At 54.0% G+C, this 25737-nt stretch overlaps 1 protein-coding gene across 1 annotated transcript; it reads left to right on the forward strand.

The window, feature by feature from the left end:
• Nucleotides 1-18069: 18069 nt before the first annotated feature.
• Nucleotides 18070-24172, forward strand: TLX1 (T cell leukemia homeobox 1). Its single transcript, XM_045876285.2, has 3 exons — nucleotides 18070-18671; nucleotides 20802-21003; nucleotides 23207-24172. The coding sequence occupies exons 1-3, from the start codon at nucleotides 18089-18091 to the stop codon at nucleotides 23427-23429; spliced, it is 1008 nt and encodes a 335-aa protein (XP_045732241.1). The 5' UTR covers nucleotides 18070-18088; the 3' UTR covers nucleotides 23430-24172.
• Nucleotides 24173-25737: the final 1565 nt, after the last annotated feature.

Here is a 25737-nt window from a genome sequence, read left to right on the forward strand (position 1 = left end):
CTTAGAAGAGCTTGCACACGGGTCTGGTACAAGTACGCACGCACACAGGCACAAACACACCCAGGTTCTCGTGCACATATGCACACTTTCATTATGCTCACACTTGTGACTATCAATACACACATATATGCGTCTATAAATTCACCCAGAAACGCATGCTTACACGCACTCGTGCACGTTCTCACACACACACACACCGCGCACTCTCAGACTCTCACACCGCACCTATTCCTCACACACGTGCCCACTCTCACACGCTGGCCCAGCCCCAGCCTCTCAGGCCCAGGCTCTAAACAGACAGGGGAATGTGATCAAATCGACAGCTGAAAACTGTCGTGAGCACAAAGCTGTACTTGGTGGAGAAATCTGAGCCCTTATTGGGGGGCTACAGGTGTCTGTGTGTCTGGAGGCTGGGGGGAGAAGGGAGGTGGCGGGCCGTCTCCCAGGGCGCCCGTGGCCATCGGCTGTTTCCATTAGAACAAAATGATGAAAGCGCCAGAACAGGGAGAGCAGGGCTGGGAGTAAATAAAGCTGCCACCTTTGACCCCCGGAGGCCAGGGCTCATCCCAGGATGAATGCTCATTAGGGAGGCGGCTGCTCAGGCCCAGCCCAAGTTCTCCAGCACCCAAGGCTCAAGGTCAGACTCCCAAGGGGGAAGGGACATGAGAAACTGTGTGATGCTAGGGGACAGTTAAGGGGGGGGCGGGGAGGAAGCAGTAGGGCATAAGAAGGTTGGGTGGGGGACACTGGGGAGAGGGCAAGGGCCATGAGGGAGAGGGGGGACAGGGAAGAGGGCTGACTTTGGGCTCTCCCTCCCTGGACTCCTCTCTCCTGGAACCTCTCCAAGACACTTCTGCTCCTGGGCTCTGAAATCAGTGTACGTCCCCTTTCTCGCTCTTTCTCTTGTTTGAGGCTTGCCCTGCTTGTTTCTCTAACCACCAGGAACTGCAGACAAACAGGGGTTAGCAAAAACAAACAAACACAGGCAAACTACTGGAGTCCCAGAAAAGTTGAAAAGTGATTGATTCTGGCTTTGATAGCAGTGAAGGTGTTGCTGGGCCTGTCTCCCAGGGGGCCTCCTGAGCCCCTTCCCCAGGGTGCCTGCCTAGCTCACACAGGGCACGCACAGTCCCTGGCTTGGAGCAAAGCTCAACAAAGTAGGCTGCATGGACAAATAACTGAATAAATGAATGGGGAGATGAATGGAAAGGTTTCTTGGTAATCATTCTCTCTGACTCTGTGGATTCAAAACTCTCTGAGCACATACATGGGGTTGGCCTTGCTGGGGACTCAGGAAGGACCCTCAGTCCTTTCCAGGCCTCCGCCTTGTCTTCTCTTTGCAGTGGACCCTCTGGGCACCCTCTCCCAGGCCTGACACTCACTTCATTCTATAGCCCCCTTGGCTGCTAAAGGTTCACCTGGTGTAGTCCCCAGAAGAAGGAAGTGCTTTTCAATCTGGTTCTGAGAGATCCCTGCCCTTGTGTCTTGCCCTCCTGCATGCACCCAGGAGTCACTCACTTTGCTCCTCCTGGGGGCCACTAAGTCAATCCTGGGAAATCCTACCCTGGTTAATTACGATAAGAGTGCTAATAACAATACGATATAGCAATAAACAAAATTTTCACCAAAAGATAAGGACACTCCCAGGTTTGTGTGAGGGACATATAGGGAAGGATGACAGGAAACAGACCCACTACACCCTGTCACCCCATCTGTGCCTGACTTAGCAAGAGGAATACACAGAGACAGTTCAAGAAAAGCATCCCCATTTTCCTGTATGCCTGGAAACTTCTGGTGGGAGTTCCTGTCTTCAATTGGTCCTCGGCTGGGGGAGTTACCTCTGGTTAGTGAGACATCGCCTGCCGCCAAGTGCTCAAAACCTGCCCCTTCTTTATCCCCCAAGCACAAAGCCTATTTTCCCCCAGAACCCAGATGGAGACTTGATTTGGTCTTGGCCCCTGGGGGCAGGGGAAGGCTAACCCACCCATCCCAGCCCCAGCCAGGGTGGGGAGGGCATGCCGGCAGGAAGAATCTGAGGCAGCTGAGCCCTGTGTGTCAGCACTGGATTCTTGGTCTGCACCAAGGGCCCCTTCTTGGCCAAGTCTCTCTTGCCTCAACAGCCGAGATGAGGGAGAAAGCCAGGTGCGCTAAGCTTTAAAACCAGAGACCCAGAAGACATAAGCATCAGAGAAATTAAACACTGTTTTCTGCTTCCTCCCTGAGAGTTCCCTCAAACCCAACCCAAAGCATAACCAACTTTTACTGAGAAGTTACTCTAGGCCAGACACTGTTCTGTAGGTTTCCATTCAGCTGATGAAATCATCGCAATAATTCTTTATGTAAGTACTATTATTATCCGGCTTTACAGATAAGAAAACTGTGATCCAGAGAGGTTAAGTTACTGGTCCAAGGTCACCCAGTTTTTAAGTGGAGAACTGAAATTGGAACCCAGGCAGTCTGGTCTCTAGGGAGCTGGTAGGAGGTGTCTGAGTCTGGTTTGGAGGCAGGGAATCTCAGGTTCAGGAGTCAGAGCAGAAGCTAGCAAGTATTCACAGCTAGCTGTCCTGGATCTCTACTCCCAGGGTCTCTCCATCTGACCTGGAGCACCTGTAGTCCCAGCTCTCCCACGGCAGCACCGCCTTCTTGTCCGTGTGCAGGGACAGGTGGGAGCACTCACATCCCTCTCCTTTCCCCACTGTATTGAACTCCTGCCTTCTCAGCAAGTTCCATCAATTGGAAACACCAATGATTTACATCAATCATGTTTCATTTCTTGATCCTTTTCAAGGTTAAGACCTGTACTTTCCCCCAGTTGTAGTCAGTAAGAACACACAATCTTTGAATCTTTAAAATTTAAGATTGCATTGTATCCATATTTCTCTGCATCTACATCTCTTAGTCATCATCCTAGTTATTTAATCTTATCGCTCTTAATTTTATATGATATAAAATAACTTCTTTCCTGGGGCGCCTGGGTGACCCAGTCAGTTAAGCGCCAGCCTTCAGCTCAGGTCATGATCTCCCGGTCCTGGAATCGAGCCCTGTGTTGGGCTCCCTGCTCAGTGGGGAGCCTGCTTCTCCCTCTCCCTCTGCCCCTCTACCTGCTTATGCTCTACCTGTTTGTGCTCTGTCTCTCTCTCAAATAAATAAATAAATAAAATCTTAAAAAAAAATAACTTCTTTCTAGGGCACCTGGCTGGCTCAGTCGGTAGAGCATGTGACTCTTGATCTCAGGGTCATGAGTTCGAGCCCCACGTTGGGTGTGGCGCCTACTGGAAATAAAAAATAAATAAATAATAACATAAAATAATTTCAAAGTGGCAAAGCCTTTCCCAAACCATTTATTGAGTTAGGTTCCCTTCTTTCTTGTTTTCTAACATCTATGTTAAATTCTAGGTGTGGCTGGATTTATTTCTAGGCTCTGTTCTGTCCCACTGATTTAAATGTCTGTTTGGTGCTGACACCCACGGTTTTCATTCCGTGGCCCTATAACAAAATGTTTTAACATCTGGTCAAACTTGCTCTTTTTTCTTTTTTATGGTTGGGCTTTAAAAATATATATTGATTGATTGATTTCCAGGATAGTTAACAAAGAGCATTATATTAGTTTCAGGTGTGCAATATAGTGATTCAGCGAGTCCATCCATCACCCGGTGCTGGTCACAAGTGCCCTCTTTAATCCCCTTCACCTGTTTCACCCCCACATCCCTGAACTTGTTCTTCTTCTTTTTTTTTTTTAAGATTTTATTTATTTATTTGAGAGAGAGTGAAAGAGACAGAGAGCGCACGAGCAGGGTGAGGGGCAGAGGGAGAAGCAGACTCCCCGCTGAGCAGGGAGCCCGTCCCAGGACTCTGGGATCATGACCTGAGCTGAAGGCAGATGCATCAGTGACTGAGCCACCCAGGCGCCCCTGAACTTGTTCTTCTTTAGAAAATTATTTGCTATGTGCACCTATTTACTCTTTCATGTGAATGGTGGAATCATTTTCTTCCTGAAAAATTTTCAAAGAAAAATTCTGCTTTGATTTTGATTAGTAGGACAGTAAGCCTGTACATTTTCTTAGGGAATATTGTCATTTTTACGCTGCTTGGTGTCTTTACCTGGGACTACGGCATCTCCCTCTACTTAATCTCTGTCATCGTTGGCAGTTTACACGGCTGTGTACTATTCCTCTGTGCGGATGTTCTCTGGCTGGCTTACCCATTTCCCTCACGTTGGGTGTTTGGACTGCTTCCAAGGTTGAGCTATTATGAATAGTGCTCCTCTAAACATCTCTGTACGAATTGCTTTTTTATTTTCTTGGAATATGGGCCCAAAAGTGGGATTATCTGATCAAAGGATATGAACAGTATCATGGTTCTTTGTTACATAACCCGAGGAGGATGGGACCAATTTACAGCACCACCAGCAACATATAAAGAAGTATCTACTTTTCCCTTAACAAACCCTTGAGCAGCTTGAAAACTTAAAAGGGTAACCTGCTCCTAAAGCAAACAAACCACAGCCAGAGGAGGACACAAATGCAGGAGTTGAAGAGCACAGGCTTCCGAAGGGCACTGGTCCTGCATGCAGAGAGGCGGACTGCCTGAGTCCTCCTTAGAGACAGATGCCCCATCAGCACGTGGGCCTGGTTTGTTTTTATTGACCTAGCATACATCTGTATGGCATTTATTATGTATCAGGTACCACTCTAAGCACTTTACAAATATTAACTCATTTACTTCTCAAATCAAGTTCACGAGCTAGATCCTGTTATTATTATCGTGCCCATTTTAGAGATAAAGAAACCAAACCATTGAGAAATTTGCTGGGGAGCCTGGGTGGCGCCGTTGGTTAAAGCGTCTGACTCTTGGTTTCCACTCAGGTCTGATCTCAGGGTGGTGAGACTGAGCCCTGAGTTGGGCTCTGCACTCAGGGTGGAGTCTGCTTGAGTTTCTCTCTCCCTCTGCCTCTGTCCCTCCCAGTTGTGTGCTCTCTCTCAAAGAAATAAGTAAATCTTAAAAAAAAAAAGAAATTTGCTGTGGGTCATATAGCTGGAAGGACTTGAACTCAGGCAGCCTGGCATTAGATTATTATTATTTTTTTTTATTTGACACAGAGAGAGACAGAGAGGGAACACAAGCAGGGCGAGTAGGAGAGGGAGAAGCAGGCTTCCCGCCGAGCAGGGAGCCCGATGTGGGGCTCGATCCCAGGACCCTGGGATCATGACCTGAGCCGAAGGCAGACGCTTAACCATCTGAGCCACCCAGGTGTCCCCTGGCATTAGATTATTAACTGCTGGGGCGCCTGGGTGGCTCAGTCATTAAGCGTCTGCCTTCGGCTCAGGTCATGATCCCAGGGTCCTGGGATCGAGCCCCACATCGGGCTCCTTGCTCAGCCGGGAGCCTGCTTCTCCCTCTCCCTCTCCCACTCCCCCTACTTGTGTTCCCTCTCTTGCTGTGTTTCTCTCTCTGTCAAATAAATAAAATCTTAAAAAAAAAAAAAAAAAGGTTATTAACTGCTGTGCTCTGCTCTCTTGACCAGGAACAGGCATTTCAGCTTGTAGCTGCCCTTCTTTTTCTGGGTCCTGCCTTGGCCCCAGCAGCCCAAATCTCCTTCAGGAAAGGAAGGCCTTCTTCTCGTATACAGCCCCTATCTATTGGATCCTGCCGTGTGTCAGCCAGTCTTTTCATCTTTTATTTTTCACCACAACCATACAAAGTAGATAGCATATCTTCATCTTATAGAGGAGTGAACTGAGGATCAGAAAGATTAAGTGTGTTACCCAAAACCACACAGCCAGTAGAGCGGCATAGGGAAAATTTGAATCCTGTTCAAACATCAGTGCCTTTGGTCTCTCCATTCTACTTCCCTCTCTGACCTCCCGAAGCCCCCGCTTTACCCTAGTCCATTTCTCTTTGCCATGAGTGGTTTGCTTCAAAGACACTGAGGTGGAAACAAAGCCTTTAGAGCTCCGCTGCTCTTCCTGGCCATGGTCAGGACTGGCTTCACTTGGGCCCAAGGAGAGTGCTATCTCTACCTCGTGCTTCTTGGAACCGAGGGCCACTTCCTGAGAGAGGCCCAAATAGCTCCTTCCTTTCCTGTTTTGAAGTCCACGCCCCTTTGGAGCCTGCCCTCTAGGTTCTCACTTCCAGCCTTAGGATCTTCACCTAATTTACAGAGTACAGATGATGGGCAGGTTCTGATTCCAATGACAAGACCACATCCCTCTGCTCAGGTGTGTGCTCCTCCTACTTTTCCAGGTCCTCTGGAATGACTCAGAGCTTGGGTACCTTGTGGGGAGTGGTTCTTCCCAATCCTGCCATACAATTATACAAACCCCAAATACCCTTGAGCAGACATTATCCTACATACACTGAGTTCCCACCAAGGATAAAAAAAGACACTCCCCTGGCCCCCGGCAAACTCTGGAAGATTCAATGGCAGTACCAACTTCAGAAACTGTGCTTCCATGTTGATTGGTTGTGTATTTGTGTTTCTGTGAGCATGCCAACCTCTGTGGTTGTATTCTCTGCATATATGCCTTTCAGTGGGAGAGAGCACAGATGCACGTCTGCACAGGTGGATCCAGGCCTTCATGATGGGTTAATGTGTCATGCTCAAGAGTTTGCCCATGTGTTTTTGAGAGTAGGGGTCTGCATGTGCCTCTGAGTTTGCATGTGTGTTGTGTGCATGCAACATACAAGTTGGGTAAAAGAGCTGGTTAGGAAATTTCCCAGACCATAAGTGTTAAGACTCAGCGGGGAGACTGGATAGGACAGCTAAGGTAGAGAGAAAGGGAAAATAGAAAAAAGAGTCAAGTCTAATACTTTGTAAATAAGCGAAGGGATGTTGTGGTAAGTCTGAAATGCCCCAGACAGACTCAGACAGGTTTGCAGCATTTAGCAAAGTCACTTGTAGCCCAGGGCAGGAACGGCAGGTTAGAGTTAGTGGTGAGTATGTGCTAGCCTGATCAGGTGTCGCCCCGGTTCTAAAGGGTGAGGGACTGGAGAATATGGGAAGGCACTGCCCCCATCCTCCAGGCCCTGGGCCTCAGCCTTTCCCCACAGACAGATCGGCTTCTCTGAGGTCAAGATGGTTCACCCTTGGTAGAGAGGTGGGGGCAGAGGAGCAAAGCTCCAGGAGGCCTCTATAGAGGCCTTGCCAGGGCCCTTCATCCCTCTCCCTGCTCCAAAGGCAAAGGAACCTCCTTCTTCCAGAAGCTGCTGAAAGGTTTCACTGACTTCAAAGAGATAGAAGAGGAGGGAGGAAGGAGGGGAGGCCTCTGAGATGGGGAAGGTTTTGCTGAGCCTGCAGGCTACCCAGCCCCTCCCTGGCTCCTCATTACTGAGGTCCTTGGGCATGAAATGTCTTTTTATTTGAAGGCCAAGAAGAACCCAGGGCTTCCTTAATGACCAGCCTGCACCAGGGCCTGAGGCAGGGGACTGGCTCTCTTGACCTTAAAATCCTGCCTATACTTTTCTGCTGCACTGATGTTCTATTTTTCCAGAACTTGTCTCTACTGCCTTAGCCCTATCCTCTCAATGGGAACTTAAAGAGGCCTCAAGAGGAGGAAAATAAGAGAGGCAAGGAGAAGAGATTCTACGAGTCCTAGAAGCTCATCAACTGGTTCTGGGAAACTGAGCAGGGCTAACAACATTGAGTTTCAATGACTCCCAGACAAGTAGATTGACAAAACATTTTACACAAATTTTAATACAATAAGAAAGATGGTAAAGCAGAGATACACCCAATGAACTCCAAAGACTCGGACAATGGCTTACTGAAACGGAAGGCAGAGTCCATTGTGCCTGTTTGGTTTTTTTTAAAGATTTTATTTATTTATTTGACAGAGAGAGACAAGCGAGAGAGGGAACACAAGCAGGGGGAGCGGCAGAGGGAGAAGCAGGCTTCCCGCGGAGCAGGGAGCCCGATGCGGGGCTCGATCCGAGGACCACGGAGCTGAAGGCAGAGCTTAATGACTGTGCCGCCCAGGCGCCCCCATTATACCTGTTTTATAAACAAACAAACAAAAGTAAGGGCCAGAGAGGTTAATCTGTTCTGATACACATTTATAAAGCAGCATGGCTGGGACTCCAAACCATGTCTCTGTGACTCCAAATCTACAACAACAACTAAAAAGGTAATTTTTAAAACTTGTTTGCTATTGGCCAGTTGGACTCATGAAATGCACCTGGAGAATGTCAGGAGAGGCAGAAGTGTGAGCTAGTTTTTAAAGGAGGAGTAGGATTTGTGTGTGGGGGGGGGGGGTTGGGGTAGGAGAGAAGTGGGTGTTGTCAGAGTATTGCCCTGAGGAGATGGGTGTAAGTGGAAAGGTATGAGAGTATTTGTCTCAGCTGATAAATCAGCTAATACAGCTGATGGTGAATGGTAGCCAGGGATTGGGGGAGGGTACTACCAATGAAGCAGTAAATTGAAGGCCTTGAACGGTGTGATGAAGGGCTTGGATTTTCCCATAGGCAATGGTGAGTGGTTCCTAAGCCAGAGAAGAATGTGCCTTGCACATCCTTTAGAGGGGGAATTGGGCCCCTCCAGCAGTGTGAATTCCAGAGAGGAGAGGGGCACCAGCTGGGACCAAACTGTTGGGAAACCGAAGTGAAGTGGAGGAAGTAGGGTGTCAGTGAGACTCTGGAATTGAGGGTGGAGGCCCAGGTTGCCTCCTAAGGAGTGTGGCGGGAACTCCAAGCCAAGAGGCCCAAAGAGGAGGGTAGGAGCCGCGGGAGCCGCCCCCAGCATGGAGTGGCCATGCCGTGACCATTCTTACCTAGTGCGCAGCCCTGGGCTGCCCCCGGCTCTGCCTTCGGAGCCTCGCGCCTCATTGAGAGGTTATTAATAGGGAGTTTGTCTGGTGTCAGAGCGCAGACATAAACTGCATTAGCATTACCCCATAATCTTATTTAGTAAACGCTCATGCCGCTCCGTCTCCTGTAATTGCATTGGGAAGATGCAATATTTATGAAAGGGGAGAGGGGGATGTCACTGCTCATCTTGGTGCTGCAGTAAAAGTCCCAGGAAATATACTGAGGGCCGCCGAGGCCTGGCCCTGGGCCTGAGAGAGTGGGCAGTGTTGGCGCCTAGCGCTCTCAGGGTGACCCACTGGGCCTGTTCCAGACCAGAGCCCCCACCCCCACCACCTCTCTGGAGCCTCGGGTATCAGGGCAAGGGGGTGTGGGTAGAGGCACCAGCCACTGCTCCCCTTGGTGTCACTCCTCCAGAGGGCCCTGGTCCCTGCCAGATGCACTGAGCCCTTCTGGCGGGCGCGAGGCCCCCAGCTTTGGCTCATTCCCACCCCTAGCTGGATTTCTAGGGTACCTTGCCTTGGCTGCATCACCTGGGCGGTTTGGCAAAGCTCAGCGGGCAGCAGTGGAGGGCAACAGCAAGCAGGAAGTCTGAGGGCCAGACGTCCTTGCTGGGACAGGGTCTCAGTAGCAGTGCTCACCGCTGGATGACCCAAGCCCTAGGTTCTCGGTGGGGGGGGAGGGGGCGGTCCTCTTCCGCCCTCCTAGGATCCATGGCTCTGTCCCTAGGGCACTCCCCCCCCCCCCCCGCCGGCCACACACACACACTCTGGGCCAGTCCCCCATCTCCTGCTTCTGGGTGGAGAAGGTGAGGATGTGAGCTTGCCCCATGGTTTCCAGAAGCATGGCTGTGTGCCCACCTGCCTGAGAGCCCAGGTCTCCACAGCTCTTGGGTGGAGCTCACCAGACAAGGAGGTGTCACTGGTGCTGAGAGCACCCTCAGCATTGAGGGGCCAGCCGGTGTGCCCCCAGGCACTTGCAGTTTAGAGCACGGCAGACATACAGACATGCTACCTACCTCAGGGACTCGAAGGCCACCTTGGACAGAGGAGTTATTTCCCAGCCACACATCAGGGAGCTTTCCGTGCTTAGGGCACTACGAGTCTCAACTGCGAGCACCGGAGCAGAGGATGTCAGAGTGGGAGAAGAGCTGGAAAAAAAGATGCCTGTACTTGGAAACTGTTATCCAGAAAGGTGGGGGCAGGGAGGTGGGGGATGGGTTCAGGAGCCACACTCTCAACTGCTGGTGGTCTGGCGATGTGGGTGGGGTCTTGGCTGAGGTGGCTGTTGAAATCTATTATGAGAAGGCAGGTGCCCGAGCAGGCATTTCCTGGGGACCCAGGGCAGTGCCAAGGGCTCAACCCAGCTCTCTGGCCTTGGGCTTGGTACAGCTCCCAGAGACAGAAGCATACCCCATACGCATCTCACACACAGCCCCACACTCTTCACTTAAGCCACAGTCACACACATCCCCAGCACCCCCAGTGCAGAGGGACTCACAGCTCTCAATGCCCTAACGCAGCCCGCGCCCCTCACTAAGACATCGACTGGTCTAATTTCCGGTGGCCCGTTGCCCTCCCTCCCCCTTGCGCCCTCACTTCCCCAGACTCGGTGGGGAAGGGGCACCTGAACCCAAGGCAGCTGAGAACCAGGGAGGAGGGTGGGCGGAGGAGGGCCGCGGGCCCTCCCCGTGTCAGCTCCCTCGCTGCTGTCCCATTAATCACGGCCTCGCAGTCCAGTTGGGGATCCCAGGCGCCCCATGCCACACGCAGCCCGCAGAACAATGAGATTATTTCCGGGGGGAGAGGACGCCTTGGGCAGGGGCTCAGGCGGCGGTGCCTCCTTCCCTCAATCCGTCCCTCGGCACCCAACGAGCGCCTGCGGCAGCCAGGGACGGGTGGCAGAACACACGCGGGTGGCGAGCGGGTGGCGGGGCCTGGCCGGTCTAATTCAATTAGCTGGGTCGCTGGCGCCTCGGTGCGACTCTGGGCCCGCTGGGGCTCGGTTTAGGGCAGCTGCTCTTTGTGTGCGGAACCCATACATATGGATACAGTTCCTCCCCCTTAGGCACCCCCACCTCAACTTCTGGCACCTGCGGCTCCCGCCCGCCCGCCCTGGCCCTCCCTGCCCTCGGCCTCCCCAGAAAAGTTGGGAAACTGTGTGGCTGCTTGTGGGCCCAATGTGGCCGGCAGAGTGTGTGCCTAGAGGGAGAGATGTGTTTTTTATCTGAGGCGCAGGAAGCCAGTGTGCCTGTGTGGGGATGCGTGAAGGAGGCTTCGAGAGCGGCGGCCGGGATTGCACACAGGAGTGTGCCTTTTTGTGTGCAAGGGTGAGTGTGGGTCTGTGAGTCTGGGCCTGAGAGAGACGGTGCTGGATCTGCTCCAGCGCTGTATCTGGAAAGCCTCGGGTGTTGGCTGTGTCTGCCAGGGACCATTCGCGTACACGTGAGGGCTATGTGCAGTCAGGCCGGAGCGTAGAACACAGGACCTCGCCAGCAGCAGCCCGGCAGCTGGGACTCCCAGGCGGAACTGGAATTCGGTCCCCCTCATCCCACCCCGGGCCCTGATGGAGGAGGAGCTTGGCGAGTTCATTTCAAACCCCAACTCCGGCTCAACTCGTGTATGCGGAGGACACCTCCCGAGCCCACCCTGCGCAGCACGGAGGCAGAGGCGCGGCTGCGGAGGCGCGGCGGCCGGGCCCTTTCAGCCGCCAGCGGTCTGAACTAGCCGGGTTTTCCATTCTCAGTGCAATGTGGCCGTGGCTCAGGGAGCTCCTGCAGCTTCCGACGTGCCCTGAGCGCCCGTGGAACTTTCCAAACCTGTCCAAGCCAAGGTGGCCCAAGCTCTTTTGGGTGACCGGGAGACCTTCAGGCTCCCCCACCAGAGCCCGGGACTGAACCGGGTTTCCGGAACTGGGAGGTCTCCACCCGCCCTTCTTCTGCAGCCCAAATGGATGCGCCGGCAGGCTGAAGAATTTAACTGAGGCGAGAAGTCTGGATAGATCTGGCCGCTGCAGGTTTGTGGCCCAGCCGGAGCCTTCCCTCCCCCACCTTCAGCTTGACTGAGGCTGAGGGGCTGGAGTGAGAGAACCGCACACCCGCAGAAGGCTGGCCCATCAGCCCCCCAGCGCAGGGAGTAGGTGCCTAGAAGGTGGTAATGGCCCTCAGAGTCCTGGCCTGCAGCAAGCTAGTGCTCTCCCTACTCCTTCTTCCTCCCCTGCACCACACTCAGGAGCTGGCTGTGGAATGCTCTCTGCCTCCGGAAATTTCCTCAATCCCTCCGACCAGCTCAGACCCACTTGTCAGCTGGGTAGGGCCAAGGATGGAGGCCAAGAATGGGCAAGCTGGGGTGTGCCTGTGGTCCTGGGTCGTAGGCTGGGGTGCTCTACTGGGGTCCAGTGGTGGGAAACTATACTTGGTGCCCAGGGAGCCCTTCAGGAGCTGTCAGGGGATGGCAGCGCCGCAGAATTCTGTCCTCCCCTGAACCTCAGCCCACCCCCTGCCCAGCTCTATCCCCATTCTGGCATCCTGAGAGAAGACCTAGCATCAAAGATATACTCTGTCAAGGGCACCAGTTCTAGATGGTAGTATCTGGGGGTCTCCAGGCCTCCTTTGGAAGGGAGTTGGTCAGTGAGAGGCCTGAGGCCCTAGCTCAATGCCCAGAGGTGATGGGGCCAACAGCTTCCTTTGTGTCAGAAGCCAAGAAGGGGAGCCTTACAGGGCAGGGCCTAGACTTAATGACCCCATTGCTCAAGCAGACCTTCGGGTAGGGGCGGTGGGAGGAGAAGAAAGGTGCTGGCTCCTAACCTCGGTGACAGCTGAGATGTGTCTTAGAGCAAGAAAGGAGGTCTGTCCCCTGTCCCTCTGTTCTCAATCTATTTGGGGTCCCTCCACTGATGAAATGTATGCCTGTCCTTCCATGTTGGAGAGATCCTCAGTCCTTGTTACTCTAAGGATTGGGTAGGAGCACCTGGGGCTGGCCCTGGACAACCCCTACCCCCAGCCCTGAGAAATCACTAAGTTGTGTAGCTGGAACCAGCCTGACCTGCTCACCCCCCACTTCCTCAACCTAGCTTCCTAGAGAGAACACCCTCCCACCCTGGAGGTGGAGTGCCTTTTACTGGGTCTCTAAGTGCTTATGTCACCAGCTGCACCTGCCCCTCCATTTTCTGCCCCCTTTCCTGAGGCAGATGAGCAAGGCAGAACTGGCACCTTTGGTATTGGAAATCCAGATCCCAATGGCCCCACCATGAACTGCTTCATCTTACACATCCCCTTACACATTTCTCAGTTTGTTCTACCCTTTCCCTGCTGCATATCTATTGGGCATATCCTGTCACCTCCTTTCCACACCCACAGTCCCACATATGGCCATTTCCCTGACAACTACACTAGAAAATAAGACACCTCTCCCACAGATACCGACACACACACATCATGATTACACTCGTACAGTAGCTGAGGGATACCCTCAGCCCGTCATATATGCCCATTAGAACAGTTAGAGAGACACACTATCTGTTACAGAAAACACACATTCACTTGCATTCTTACACAGACAAATCCAGTTGTAAAAACGACCCAGACTCCCTTCCTCTCCCCCAACCCCCTTACAGACATGTTTTGCTTGCAGTTGAATCCCAACAACCTAACGCTAGTACATAATAGACACCCAATACATATTTGTTGGGTAAATTTAAAAAATTATTCCTCAGAGACACGCCCAGTATATCTGCATGACCATCCTCACTGTCACCCACACTTTCACATCTGGCTTTCCCCTCATGGACACACAGTCCCACAAACACAAAGTAATTAAGTTATCACACACACACACCCCTAAGCTAAAGGACAACCCCTGGCCCAGGGGTCTCTCCCAGAGGGGCGGAGGGAACCCTGTGGGATCCAAAGGGGCCGCCCTTGGTGGCTGAGCCCTCCTGTTTCTCCTCCCCCAACCCCAGCCTCAGCCCCAGCTGCTCCTCTTTTAATTGGAGGCACTTCTTTATTCTGCAGGCTAGGAGAGTGGATGGTGCATGGGGAGGGGGGGGTGGATTACCAGGTGGCCTTAGGGCTGGAACTCACCTAGATGTGTGTGCAAGATACTCCTGCAAAGCAAGGGCCACATCTACCAAGTTTGATGTCGAGAAATCAGCTTCTAATGATTGGAGTCAGAAAAACAGCATTTGAGTCTAGTTCCTGTCCCTTCCTGGCTTTCAGTGCCTCAGTGTTCTCATCTGTGAAATGGAGATAACATCACAGGGTTACTGGTGGACAACATGAGATAATCACCGTGACTGAGGGTGCCTAGGATGTCACTGTGCTTTGTCCTCCAGCTTTCTTTTCCTCCCCTACTCCTTCCTAACAGGGCTACTCTACATGGCATGCAGAAACACTGGGGAGATGCAAACGCTGCACCACAGGAGGTAAGCTCCATGTGAGTCTCCTCCCCGTTCAGAAAAACTTTCCAACCTGCAGCAGTGTGCTCAGGGAACACTGCTTCCAGGAGGGGCGGGGGCCAGAACCCAGTGACTCCTGACCCTCTTGTCTCAACTTCCTAGGAAGAGAAGGGACTGAAAGGGTACCCCAGGCCCTCAGCAACTACCTCATTGGAAAACAAAGGCTGAGGTCAAGTTGGACACAAAGAACCTCATCTTGGGGGAGGCCAGCACCTCAGAACTGGACTGGGAGAAAAGTTGACTCTGATAAGTAGGAGCGATGGGGGGTGGAGGGGAGTATGGAAGAGACCGGTGAGGCGAACAGATGTAAGGGCAGGGGAAAGTCAGGATGTCCCTGGGTTGCAGGATTTTGATGAGAAGAGCATCCCAACAGTCTTAATGGGCCACTAGGCAGCTGTGACCTCTGCCAACCTTGGGCTAGGCCAGCAAGGGTGAAATCTCCTGCCAGGGACCCTGGCCAACTGATGCCAGATCTGAGGAGTTCAAGATGCAGTAAGTAAGGCAGGTGCCCAAATGGGCAAGGTCAGAAAGACATAGGTACTGGAAAGTTTCATCCAGAGGAGGAGGGAGGGAGGAATGGGGAGGGTGTTAGGAACATGCAGGGGGTTTCCTGCATGGGCCAGAGAGTGGCAAAGGGAAGTTGTTCTAAGGATAACTTAGAAAGACAGGGTTTTAATTGCAGCAGGCAGAACTGTAGTTAGTCATGAAAAGGACCAGGGCCACTGCGATTCAGCCTCAAAGGAAGCAGAAGCACCTCTCTCCATACTTTTCAGCCTCATCCAGGGAAAAGAGTTCAGATTTGGGGAACGCAGATCAATCTTCTTCTGTCTGTGGAACTTTGGGCAAGTTTGTTCATCTTACCAAGTCTCAGTTTTTGTTTTTTTCTTTTTAAAAATGAATATAATTCATATACCATAATATTCCCTTTAAATCATAAATTCAGTGGTTTTTAATATATTCACCAAGTTGTGCAACCATTATCACCATCTAATTCCAGAATATTTTCATCACTCCAAATAGAAACTTTGTATCCATTTGCAGCCGTCTCCTACCCTTCCTCCTCCAACCCTTGACAACCACTAATCTACTTTCTGCCTCTATGGATTTGCCTATTCTGAATGGTTCATAAAAATGCAGTCATATAATATGTGGCCTTTTGTGCCTGGCTTCTTTCACTTAGCATCATCTTTTCTAGGTTCTTCCATGTTGTAGCATGAATCAGGACTTCCTTTTTATTCTTTTTTTGGATGAATAATATTCCATTGTATGATTATACCACATTTTATTTATCCATTCATCACATGATGACCAACACTGCTATGAACATTCATTCAATTTTCTTAGTTATTTAAAAATGGGAGATTTTTCCATTAACTTCACAGATTTGTTGTCTTAAATGAGATCAGTGTGGTATGGTGCCTAGCACATAGTAGTTTCTCAGTAAAACACTTATGTTTATCTCTGCTTTGGTTCCCCCAAGACAAGGGCAGGAAAGAGACAAATTTAGGTTCAAACAATATTTTTTGAAAGTTACAAAACCTTCCTTTATTGGCTCTCAAACTGAGTGAAGCTCTGATCTGTTGAGATGATCTGACGTTTACAGTGGACAGGTTCAAACAATTTTTGATAAAAGTTATGGCATCTCCTGGGTAGAGGTGTAGAACCTGGAGTGGGTGGATGGAGAGGAGCAAACTGGCAAGGGAGTAGAGCTCTCTCCTATTTCTGCTTAGTGTTTACAAACCACCACCTTCTTCACATCTGGCCTTGCTCTGAGTGGGCCTTTGTCCACCTGCCTGGAGCCCAGACAAGGTTTTCCGCACAGAGATGTGCTTCCAACCAGCAGCCAGGTTTCCAGACTAACCTATAAAAGCAAGTCAAATCCAGCTCCTCTGTCTTGATCAGATCACTTAGCCTCTCTGAAATTTGCTTTCTTACATCTATAAAATGGGGATAATACTCATCTTGAAGAGTTAGTGAAGTTCATAGTGTTCTCCATAATACTTATTGCCATCTGACGTAATGTATTTGATTCTTTGTTTATTGTCTAACCCCTTCTATGGAATGTAAACTCCATGAGGGCAGGACCTTTGTTTTATTTACTGCTATTTTCTCAATGCCAAGAACAATGCCTGACACATGGTAGGTATTCAATAAATAATTGTTGAATAATAAGATTCATTCTTTCATTTTTCACCCAGGATGAGTATATCCTGCGGTTTGGGGCTGTACTCCACAGCTGGGGAGGGGGGGGACTGAGATGAGCAAATCATTCCCTGCTTCCAAGGAGATCTCTTCAAGTGGAAATAACAGACATGACCAAAGCAAATAGACTGTAACGAGATTTGATGAGGAGAATGCAAACCTTCATATTCTAGCATCTTGCCTGATAGAGACAATCCCTCCTTGAAGACCTGTTGAATCTGATATAGACCAGAAATAGATCCCAAGTGATCCAACCTGCACCCTTCCCAGAGCTTGGCTCCTTCAAGGGAGCAGACCTTTCCCTACTGAAGAGGGAAAAGAGAGGAAGCAGAAAAAGGGAGTTTCCGCCTTCTCTCCTGGGCTCTAAGCCAGTCAGCCACAGGCTGACTTTAAACTTTAAAAGGCCTCAATTTGTCCGGATGCACTTTCCTGATCTTGGTCCCACCAAACCCAGCCCCCACTGCCTTAAGTCCCCTACGCCTCCCTCCCAGGATTCCAAAAGTAAGAAAATAACTCCTTCCTCTCACCACAGTCCAAGGGTTTTTTGCTTGGAATAGCCAGCCCTGGGCTAGTTGCTAGGTGAAAGCAATCTGACTGAATTCATTCACACACTGTGGGAACTGCTTCTTGAGGCTTCTATTTAAAAGGAAAGGGGTATCTTGAGGCATGGGCACCCTGGCAGCAGGCCGCAAGCCAACTCCCTTGACTTGTGCCTGCCTCTCAGGAAGTCTTCCTTTCCTCAGTTTCTCTAAATAGGCTGAGTTGGGGGTGGTTGTTGATTTTTCCAACAACATATAGCCAGTTGTTCATAGGCCTGTGTTTTAAAAAAGGACAAGCCTGAACTCACCTTCCCGCCTCAGGGGCCTGGGCTCCATACCTGGGGAGTAGACAGTCTTCTACTTTCTAACAAGCCAGACTTGAAGTTTGGAGTAAATCCTCTTGTGGAAGGACAGGTGCTTCCCAGCTGAGCCCTTGGGGAGGTTCTCCAGTAGCTCACGGACACCCTTCCCCAGAGGCCTAGCAAGCTGGATCCCTTTGGCCCAATTCAAAGTGGGGAGACTCCTGCCAGGCTGGGAAGAGGTCTCTGTCCTCCACCTCCTTGGGTCCGTCTGTTTATGGGTCTCTGGGAAGGGCCGCCTCCTGTTCTTTTTCTCCTTTTAAGTCTCCGAATCCCTTCTTCTCTCTCTTCCTGAACTACTTCTCCGAGCCTCGGTCTCCGTCCCTCTGTGTCTGGCTCCTGAATCAGTCTCGGCTCCCGGCCTCCCTCTCCCCCTCTCCGCCCCTCCCCCGCGCTGTCATTCACCCCGCTCCTCTCCACGCACAGCCAATGGAGAGACCCGGCCGAAACGGCTAGACTCGCTCGCACCGGGCTTTTTCGCCCGGTGATTGATGTCCCAGAGTCAACATCTAGCAAGCAGCCGGAGAGGGGAAGGAGCAGCGGGAGAGGGGAAGAATACGGCGCCCCCTCTCCCTTCCCCTCCCCCCTACTTTAGCCCTCCGCGCACTTCGCCTCCAAGTCGCCGCGCAGCCAGGAGCCGCTGCCGCCTCCGCGCCCCTGCGCGCTACCCCCCGAGCCAAACACAGCAAACGCCGCCGCCCAGGCCCCCCCGCGGGGCCGGGGCCGGGGGCCAGCATGGAGCACCTGGGCCCGCACCATCTCCACCCGGGCCATGCGGAGCCCATCAGCTTCGGCATCGACCAGATCCTCAACAGCCCGGACCAAGGCGGCTGCATGGGGCCCGCCTCGCGCCTCCAGGACGGAGAATACGGCCTTGGCTGTTTGGTTGGAGGCGCCTACGCTTACGGCGGCGGGGGCCCCGCAGCCGGGGCGGGGGCCGGGGGCGCGGGGGCCTATGGTGCTGGCGGTCCGAGCGGCCCTGGTGGCCCCGCGAGCGGCGGCGGCGGCGGCGCCTGCAGCATGGGCCCGCTGGCTGGCTCCTACAACGTGAACATGGCCTTGGCGGGCGGCCCTGGTCCCGGCGGCGGCGGCGGCGGCGGCGGCGGCGGCGGCGGGGGGGGCCCCCTGAGCGCTGCGGGGGTGATTCGGGTGCCGGCGCATAGGCCGCTAGCTGGAGCGGTGGCCCACCCTCAGCCTCTGGCTACCGGCTTGCCCACCGTGCCCTCCGTGCCTGCGGTGCCGGGTGTCAACAACCTCACCGGCCTCACCTTCCCCTGGATGGAGAGTAACCGCAGATACACAAAGGACAGGTTCACAGGTGAGTCCGGCCCGCGCGCGCCCCGCCTGGCCGCGGCCCGGGCTCTGCGCTACCTTTTCCCCGCCCGGTGGCTCCCGGCAGCCCCCTCTGTGCACCAGGTTGCTCAGCTCCTCTCGGTGCTTCCCCCAAGTGCAGCCGCCCGCCACCTTTCCACGCTCGCGGAATCGCCATGCTCGAGAAGAATTCTCCCAGTCTGGGCCCCTCTCCGTTTCTCCCGCAGGACCCCCACACTGAAAAGCGCTCCCCGATCCCCTCTCGAAGTCCCTGGGGCTCAGTCAGGCGGAGGAAAGGGGGATGTAGCTTGGGGACTACCTTCGCCGACATTTGGGGCTCGGTAATCTTGGAGAAAGGGGAGCGATGTGAACAAACTGTTTCTTCCGTCCCGGCCAACGTTCTCTGGCTGAGGCGGCGAGCCCCAGAATCAGACGCAAGGGAAGAACAGGTTCCCCACCTCTCGTTCCCTATACACAGACACACACACACGCACACACACACGCGCACGCGCGCACACACACACACACACACACACCACTTCGCGCTCGGAGCTCCAGTGCCCGTTGCCCTTGCCCGGCCCAGCAGAGGCCCCGAGCCTGAGTAAAGCAGCAGAGCTGGCGGGCCCTTCTTCCCGGACTGCGGGCTTCGTCCAGGTCGGTGGCAGCGTGAGGGTGAGCCTCCTGCTTCATTTTCGTTGGGTCGTGGCATGGCGTCCTCCCCTCGGGGCCCAGCCCTGTTCCCTCCAGTGTGAATAATGCACCGGCCTGGCCGGCGATCGATCGGCGGCGGCCGAAGGACAACTCCTGGGACGATTACGCACTCGGCGGCGGCCGGCTGCCGCCCTCTCGGCTGCCAGCTCCGCGCCTTCCTCCGCTCGCCGCGGCTCCCTCCGCTCTCGCCTCCGCTCTCGGCACTCAGCTCTCGCTCACGCGCGGGCCCCTTTCTCCGGCCTCACTTAGCCCCTTAGCACTCCTAGGATCTGAGGCTTGGATCCTCGATCCTCCCGCCCAGCCCCGCTCCCATGCCCGCTGAGAAGTAACCACGAGTTGAGCCTGGGTTCCTGGCCGGGACTTAGAGAGAGGAGGCGGGAGGTACGGGCCGCTGCGGATGGCGACGTGGGACTCCCATGGGGCTAGGGATCTGGGCCCAATGGTGGAAAGGAAATAGGCAGCTTAGAGCTACACTTTCAGGTAGGCGACCCCAAGGCACCCAGGCCCCTTGCTCCCAATCCGGCCTTGGAACCTTGGCTCACAGGCTAGGTCTGTGGCAAAGGGGGGCGGGGGCGGGCAGCAGAGGCAATACAGGCATTCTGCTCTGGGCCTCCAGGAAGGACCCTGTACTCAAGGGACCCCAGTCCCCACCCCAAGTCTTCTCAGGCCTGGGGGGCAGAGCCTGCTGCTCATTCCCCTCCCCCAACGCAGGCCAGGCCAGCCTTGAAGGGCTCTAATGGAACCCTCAGCCTAGAACCCACTGGTCTTGGGTCTCTGGTGAAAGGGTTCCACATAGGCCTAGGGGAGCCACAGCGCACCCTAATCTTGCTTCAGGCTTGAAGAAGGTTCTGAGGAAGTGAATAACTGTCACTTGTGTTGCCCCCTGTCCTGTATGTGTCTGCCTGTGTCCCTGTCCCCGTGTGTCAGACTGGGTGTATGGATCTGTAATTTACCCCCGTGGTATGTGATGTGTCTGGGGATGTTGCTGCGTATGGGTGGCTCAGGTCAGGACCCAGGGTCCACCCCGCTCCCCCCCCCACACTGACCCTTGCTGCTGGGCAGCTTCTCTGAGGCCGGAGGCCTGGGGCAGTGGGGGCCTGCAGCCTTTAGCTCGCCTCAGACATGCCCCTCAAGGAGACTGGGGAGGCGACTGCATGGGTTCTGGCTGGGCACGTGGGAGCCCCGGGCTAGAGAGGCCTCCGCGGCGGCGGCCTGGCGGGCGGGAGGGGGCCGTTGCCCGCCGCGGGCTTGGAGCTGAGGGCTGACGGGAGGATCACGGCCCCGCTCCTGGGGCCTGGCCGCTGCGCTCGCTGATCGCGGGGAGTCGGGCCTGGGACGCCTCCTGACGCTCTGCCGCTTGCCTCTGCCGTCTGTCTGTCTCCCGCTCCAGTGGCCCTCTCACCCTTCACTGTAACACGCCGTATAGGTCACCCCTATCAGAACCGGACGCCCCCCAAGAAGAAGAAGCCGCGCACGTCCTTCACGCGCCTGCAGATCTGCGAGCTGGAGAAGCGCTTCCACCGCCAGAAGTACCTGGCCTCGGCCGAGCGCGCAGCCCTGGCCAAGGCGCTCAAAATGACCGACGCGCAGGTCAAAACCTGGTTCCAGAACCGGCGGACGAAGTGGAGGTGAGCGCGCTGGGCGGGCAGCTCTCTGTCCCAGGGTCTCTCCTGGGGCGCTCACACCCCCTCCACTCGCCGGCTTCTGATCGGTTCCCTGCTAGGCTGGCCGGGAACGGGGAGCAACCGAGCTGAGGCTGGAGAGCGCCGGCTCTGTTTTACGGGAGGCTTCTTGGCTTTCTGGCCGACACACTCAGTGCCGGTGTAGAGGCGGCTGGTCTCTGCTGCTGCTTGGGGAAATGGCGGGGCTCAAGCACAGTCCAGGCAATCCGTGCTTTGGGGATCAGTGAGTCCTGAGGGACTTTCTGTTTGCGCAAACTCACGCTTACAGAGATGTCTCCTCCAAATGAGACTGGAGGCCGGATGGCCCGCGCCTTGTTTCTGCGCCCCAGCCGGGGCTCCTAGCGGAGCCGCCAGGCTCCACCGGCCTGGGTCCTGCTGACTCCCTCTCCCCAGGCACTCCGCGCGGCCCTCTCGCAGCCAATCCCCGACTCTGGAAAAGGAAAATCAATCCGCACCGGCTGTAGCGGGGTTTTGGAGAGTCCCACTGAAAGGGGGATCAATTAGGAGCAGATGGGTGTGGTGAGAGAGAAGGAGACACACACATTTACCCTTCTCCCGTCACACACCCACAACCACACTAAAATCCCCCCCACATACCTCTCTCCCTCTCTCTCTCTCTCTCTCTCTCTCTCTCTCTCTCTCTCGTAACGCGAGTCCCACACTCTGGCAGACTTATTCACCGCAACTACCGGCGCTTTCTCCAGCTGCACCCACTTGCACTCCTGCACCCTCTGGCACATATGGCTCGCGTACTCCGTTCTCCACACTTGAGAAGTTTCTCGCTAGTTCAGGCCTTAGGGGGAGAGCACAGGAGGGTCTGGGCGAAATCCGCAGCTCCGGGCCAGAGGGGCCTAGAGCTGGAGGAAGGAATTGGAGTTTCCTCTTTTTCTGAATGAAGGCGAGGAATCTGCCTGGGATTCTGCCATCGTGGCCACAAAGGAAGCCACTGCCCCACCACTCTGTCCCCCCATTCCTGTCTCTGGGGAAGAAATGGGGGTATGGCTTCAGACCTCTGGAAGGCTAAAGAGGTAGCAAGGGCTAGCTGAATAGGGTTTGGGGCACTAGTGTTCCCAAGGCCCCACCAGGCTGCCGCCTAAGCAAGGGGAGGGAGCAACACAAGCCCCTGGAAGAGAGGGGCACAGAGAAAGACAAGAGAGTGGCAGGCAGAGAGAGGGGAGGGGGCAAAGATAAATAGCCCACCCTAGGAAGAAAAGGAAAAACCAGGCAGCCTGGAGAAGTCTTAGGATAATAAAGGAAAGCAATGGATGATTAAATCTCCATTTTCGTTTCAAACAAATTCTCTTAATTCTGAGAGAACGAAGGGAGTGGGGGTGAGAGAAAATGGGAGAAAAAGACACAACGCCTAAAAGGAAGAGAACCAGTCAGGCAGTTTGAAATGCAGGAGAGAAGGGTAAGACGAGAGACGGAAAGACGCTTGGAGCAAAAGGCAAGAAGGGGCGGCGGGAAGGAGGCGGGAGTCCACCGCTGGGAGAGGCCCTTGCCGGCTTCGCCCGGCTTCATCGATCGCCTACAAATTGCTTCTGGAGGCCCCCGGGACTCCCATTAGGTCTGTCCACCTTAGAGACAGACGTTTGATCTCAGTTGACGGGGTGGAGGGAAGGCATTAAATGGAATAAGTGAGTCATCGCCTCCCCGGACCGCCTCGGAGGAAGGCGGCTGGTCCAGCGGGAGTCCCCGCAGGGCACAGGGCTCCGCGCAGGAGGCAGGAAGCCTGCGACAGGATCGCAGAGAAAAGGGCAAGAAGAGAGGTCAGGCAAGGCAGCTCCTAATCCGCCGGCCCTTGTCTCTGCCCTGGGCTGGTGGGGAGGGTGGGGCACCTCAGGCTTGGGACAGCAGAGCTGGGGAGAGGCAAGATGCCATCCTACCCCTGGCTGCGCCATTCTAGGCTAGTGGGAGACGGAGAGCCCCAGATGCTTGGGCCTAGCGGAGTTTCCCACAGCTCCCCCGGGATGCCCGCGCTCCATTTACTTTTGGGGTTTCCAGTCTTTGTCGGAGTAGGACCCTCAAGATAAGGGTGTGTGTTAAAGAGGCCCAAGCTGGAGTTGGGAGCCGTGAGGGGGGCAGGGCTCCTCCAGGCTCTTTCCCGGGAGCACACCGAAGCGTGGGTAATGGCTTGTCCCCGGTACAGGCGGCAGACCGCCGAGGAGCGTGAGGCTGAGAGGCAGCAGGCGAACCGAATCCTCCTGCAGCTGCAGCAAGAGGCCTTCCAGAAGAGTCTGGCACAGCCCTTGCCCGCCGACCCGCTGTGCGTGCACAACTCTTCGCTCTTCGCCCTGCAGAACCTGCAGCCCTGGTCCGACGACTCCACCAAGATCACTAGCGTCACGTCGGTGGCTTCGGCCTGCGAGTGAGCCTGCCTGCCCCACCCCTCGAGAGCCCAGGTCCAGCCAAGGGGGCGCTGAGGCTGAGAACCAGGACGCTCTCCCCTCTCCCGCTTCAGACTGCATGTGGGAGGGGAACGCGGCGCCCCTCCGCACCGGCCCTCGAGCTCCTGCCGACGCTGTTTCCTCTTTGATGGGGGAAAGAAAAAAAGAGCGCAGGAGACAGGGACATGGACCTCCTTCCAGATGCCTACGTGGTCCTGCGCCCTCTGGAACTGTTCAGAGTCCTCTCCAGTTTGCGTCTATTTTATTTTATTCTGATTTTTAACGTGGGACTGAGAGAGGCAGAGGAGATGGGGGAAGAAGAGCTTCTGAGGTCCTCAGAGGACAGCATGGGCTGTCATTTGAACTTGCTCTGGGGAGACCCCCTCTGTATTCCACTCCCCATCACACACGACACCCAAAGGCCCTGACAGAGGTGATTTTACTGTCCCTCCTGGTGTCACCCAGAGTCAAACACAGAGGACCTACGGCAGAGTGTCATGGCCTTCACACCCCTGACTCTATCAGGCATAAGCTAGGGGTGACCCAGCTTCATTGTGAACAGCATGGCACTTCTCACAAACACAAGGCTACGGCCACACTGTGACACACTATCCCCCACACAACAGCTCCACGGCCTGCCAGGCCCCCATCACACATTAGCCGCACCCAGGTATGCACAGGCAGGTTTTCACACAAACTCAGCCTATTTCTCCAGATCCTGTTCATAGGGGAGCTTAAGTTATGCACTTATAAGGTGTTTTCTGTGTAACCATTTTATAAAGTGCTTGTGTAATTTATGTGGAAAAAAAAAAAATAAAACCCTCCGGATCCGGAGTCAGGGCTGCCTGCTCCTTGCTAAGCCCAGCAACTTGCAGCTATTTGGGCTTGGGGTGAAGGGGCACTGCTGGGACAGCTCGGGTGTCTGCGCAGGAGGGACATCTGGGGGCCAGGACCAGCGGGCTCTTCGGAGAGGGGAGGAGGGGGACAAGCAGAGAGGCGGCAGACCTCGGAAAGGAAGGAGTGCCAGGCTCTCCTGGGATGGCTAATGCTCTAGAGGATATGCTGTCTCTGGGTGTGAGGGTCGCGGGTGTGACTTTTGTGTTCGTGATGGTGTGGACAATCGGATGATACTGATAATGAATGTGATCGTGTTCAAGCGTGTCACTGTGTTTGCAATTATTGTAAGTGCTTGTTTCTGCTTAAGTTGCAAATCGAAACTATCACTGTACGCACGAACTTGCAGTGGTGCGTCTTTAACCATGTGTGAATGTGATTGTTTCTTTTTAGGTGATTGTGATCACCCACCCGTATTTGTGACTGTGTATGAATCATGTGCTAATGTGTGTGGGAGTACCTATTCGTTTCTCCTCGTGAATCTATGTTTGTGTTAAATGTGTGAATGTGTGTAATTGTGAATCATCTGTAATTGTATGAATATAATTGTGTGTGATATGTAATCATGTGTGACATTTAATCATGTATGACATGTAATAATACACGAGATGTGTATTTTACTGTATATATGTGTGTGTGACAGTATGCAATGGGGGTGTGAATTAGGGGGGAGTGTGGATCATTGTGGGTGACCCTGCAGGTGAGTGTGTGTGGTTGTCACTGAGTGCGTGTAATGGTGCAAAGCTGGTGGGGGCGTCTAAGGTGGGCTATGCAGATACATCGGGGGACGTACCAACATCTGATAGGAGTTCCAGGGTTCTAGGCCCTTACCCAGCAAGCCACACAGGTTGGAGCATAGTGAGTCAGTAACTGGGCCAGGATCCTCTAAGTGGGACTTCCCACTCCCAGCACTAGTCTGGCCTAGGAGAGATCTGAATAGTAAGTGACTTCCCAGGGACCCGGACTACGGGGGCCAGGACAGCAGCCACGGTACACAACGCTCCCTATAACATCTAGTCCCCCACGCACTAGACTGGTCTCAGGTGCGCAAAACTGATTTGGGGCTGCTTTTCTGGAAGAAGCTAGGTGGTGGAGGGTCTGGGGACATGCCATCCTGGGGGCATAAAGTGGGGGGATAGGAGGCTCCTTCTTTGGGATGGGAGAGTGAAAGAACTTTGTGGCTAGAAGCTAGAAGCGAGTGGGTGTGGGTCTTGTTCAGGCATACAGAGCTGTGTGTACCCAGAGGGTGCCATCAGAGACTCTGTCCTTCATCCCTGCCCAGGCTGCTATCCTGGACCTGATATACCAGAGGGGGACAAAGCACAACAACCTCACACCCTAGGAGGCCCAAAGGGAAATTTGACGGAGGGGCGGTGCTCATCCATCTTATCCATGGCCC

This window comes from Mirounga angustirostris, unplaced genomic scaffold, assembly GCF_029215605.1.
Source record: "Mirounga angustirostris isolate CCGP_5_RB_7025 unplaced genomic scaffold, mMirAng1.0.hap1 SCAF_6, whole genome shotgun sequence".
Taxonomy (NCBI): domain Eukaryota; kingdom Metazoa; phylum Chordata; class Mammalia; order Carnivora; family Phocidae; genus Mirounga; species Mirounga angustirostris.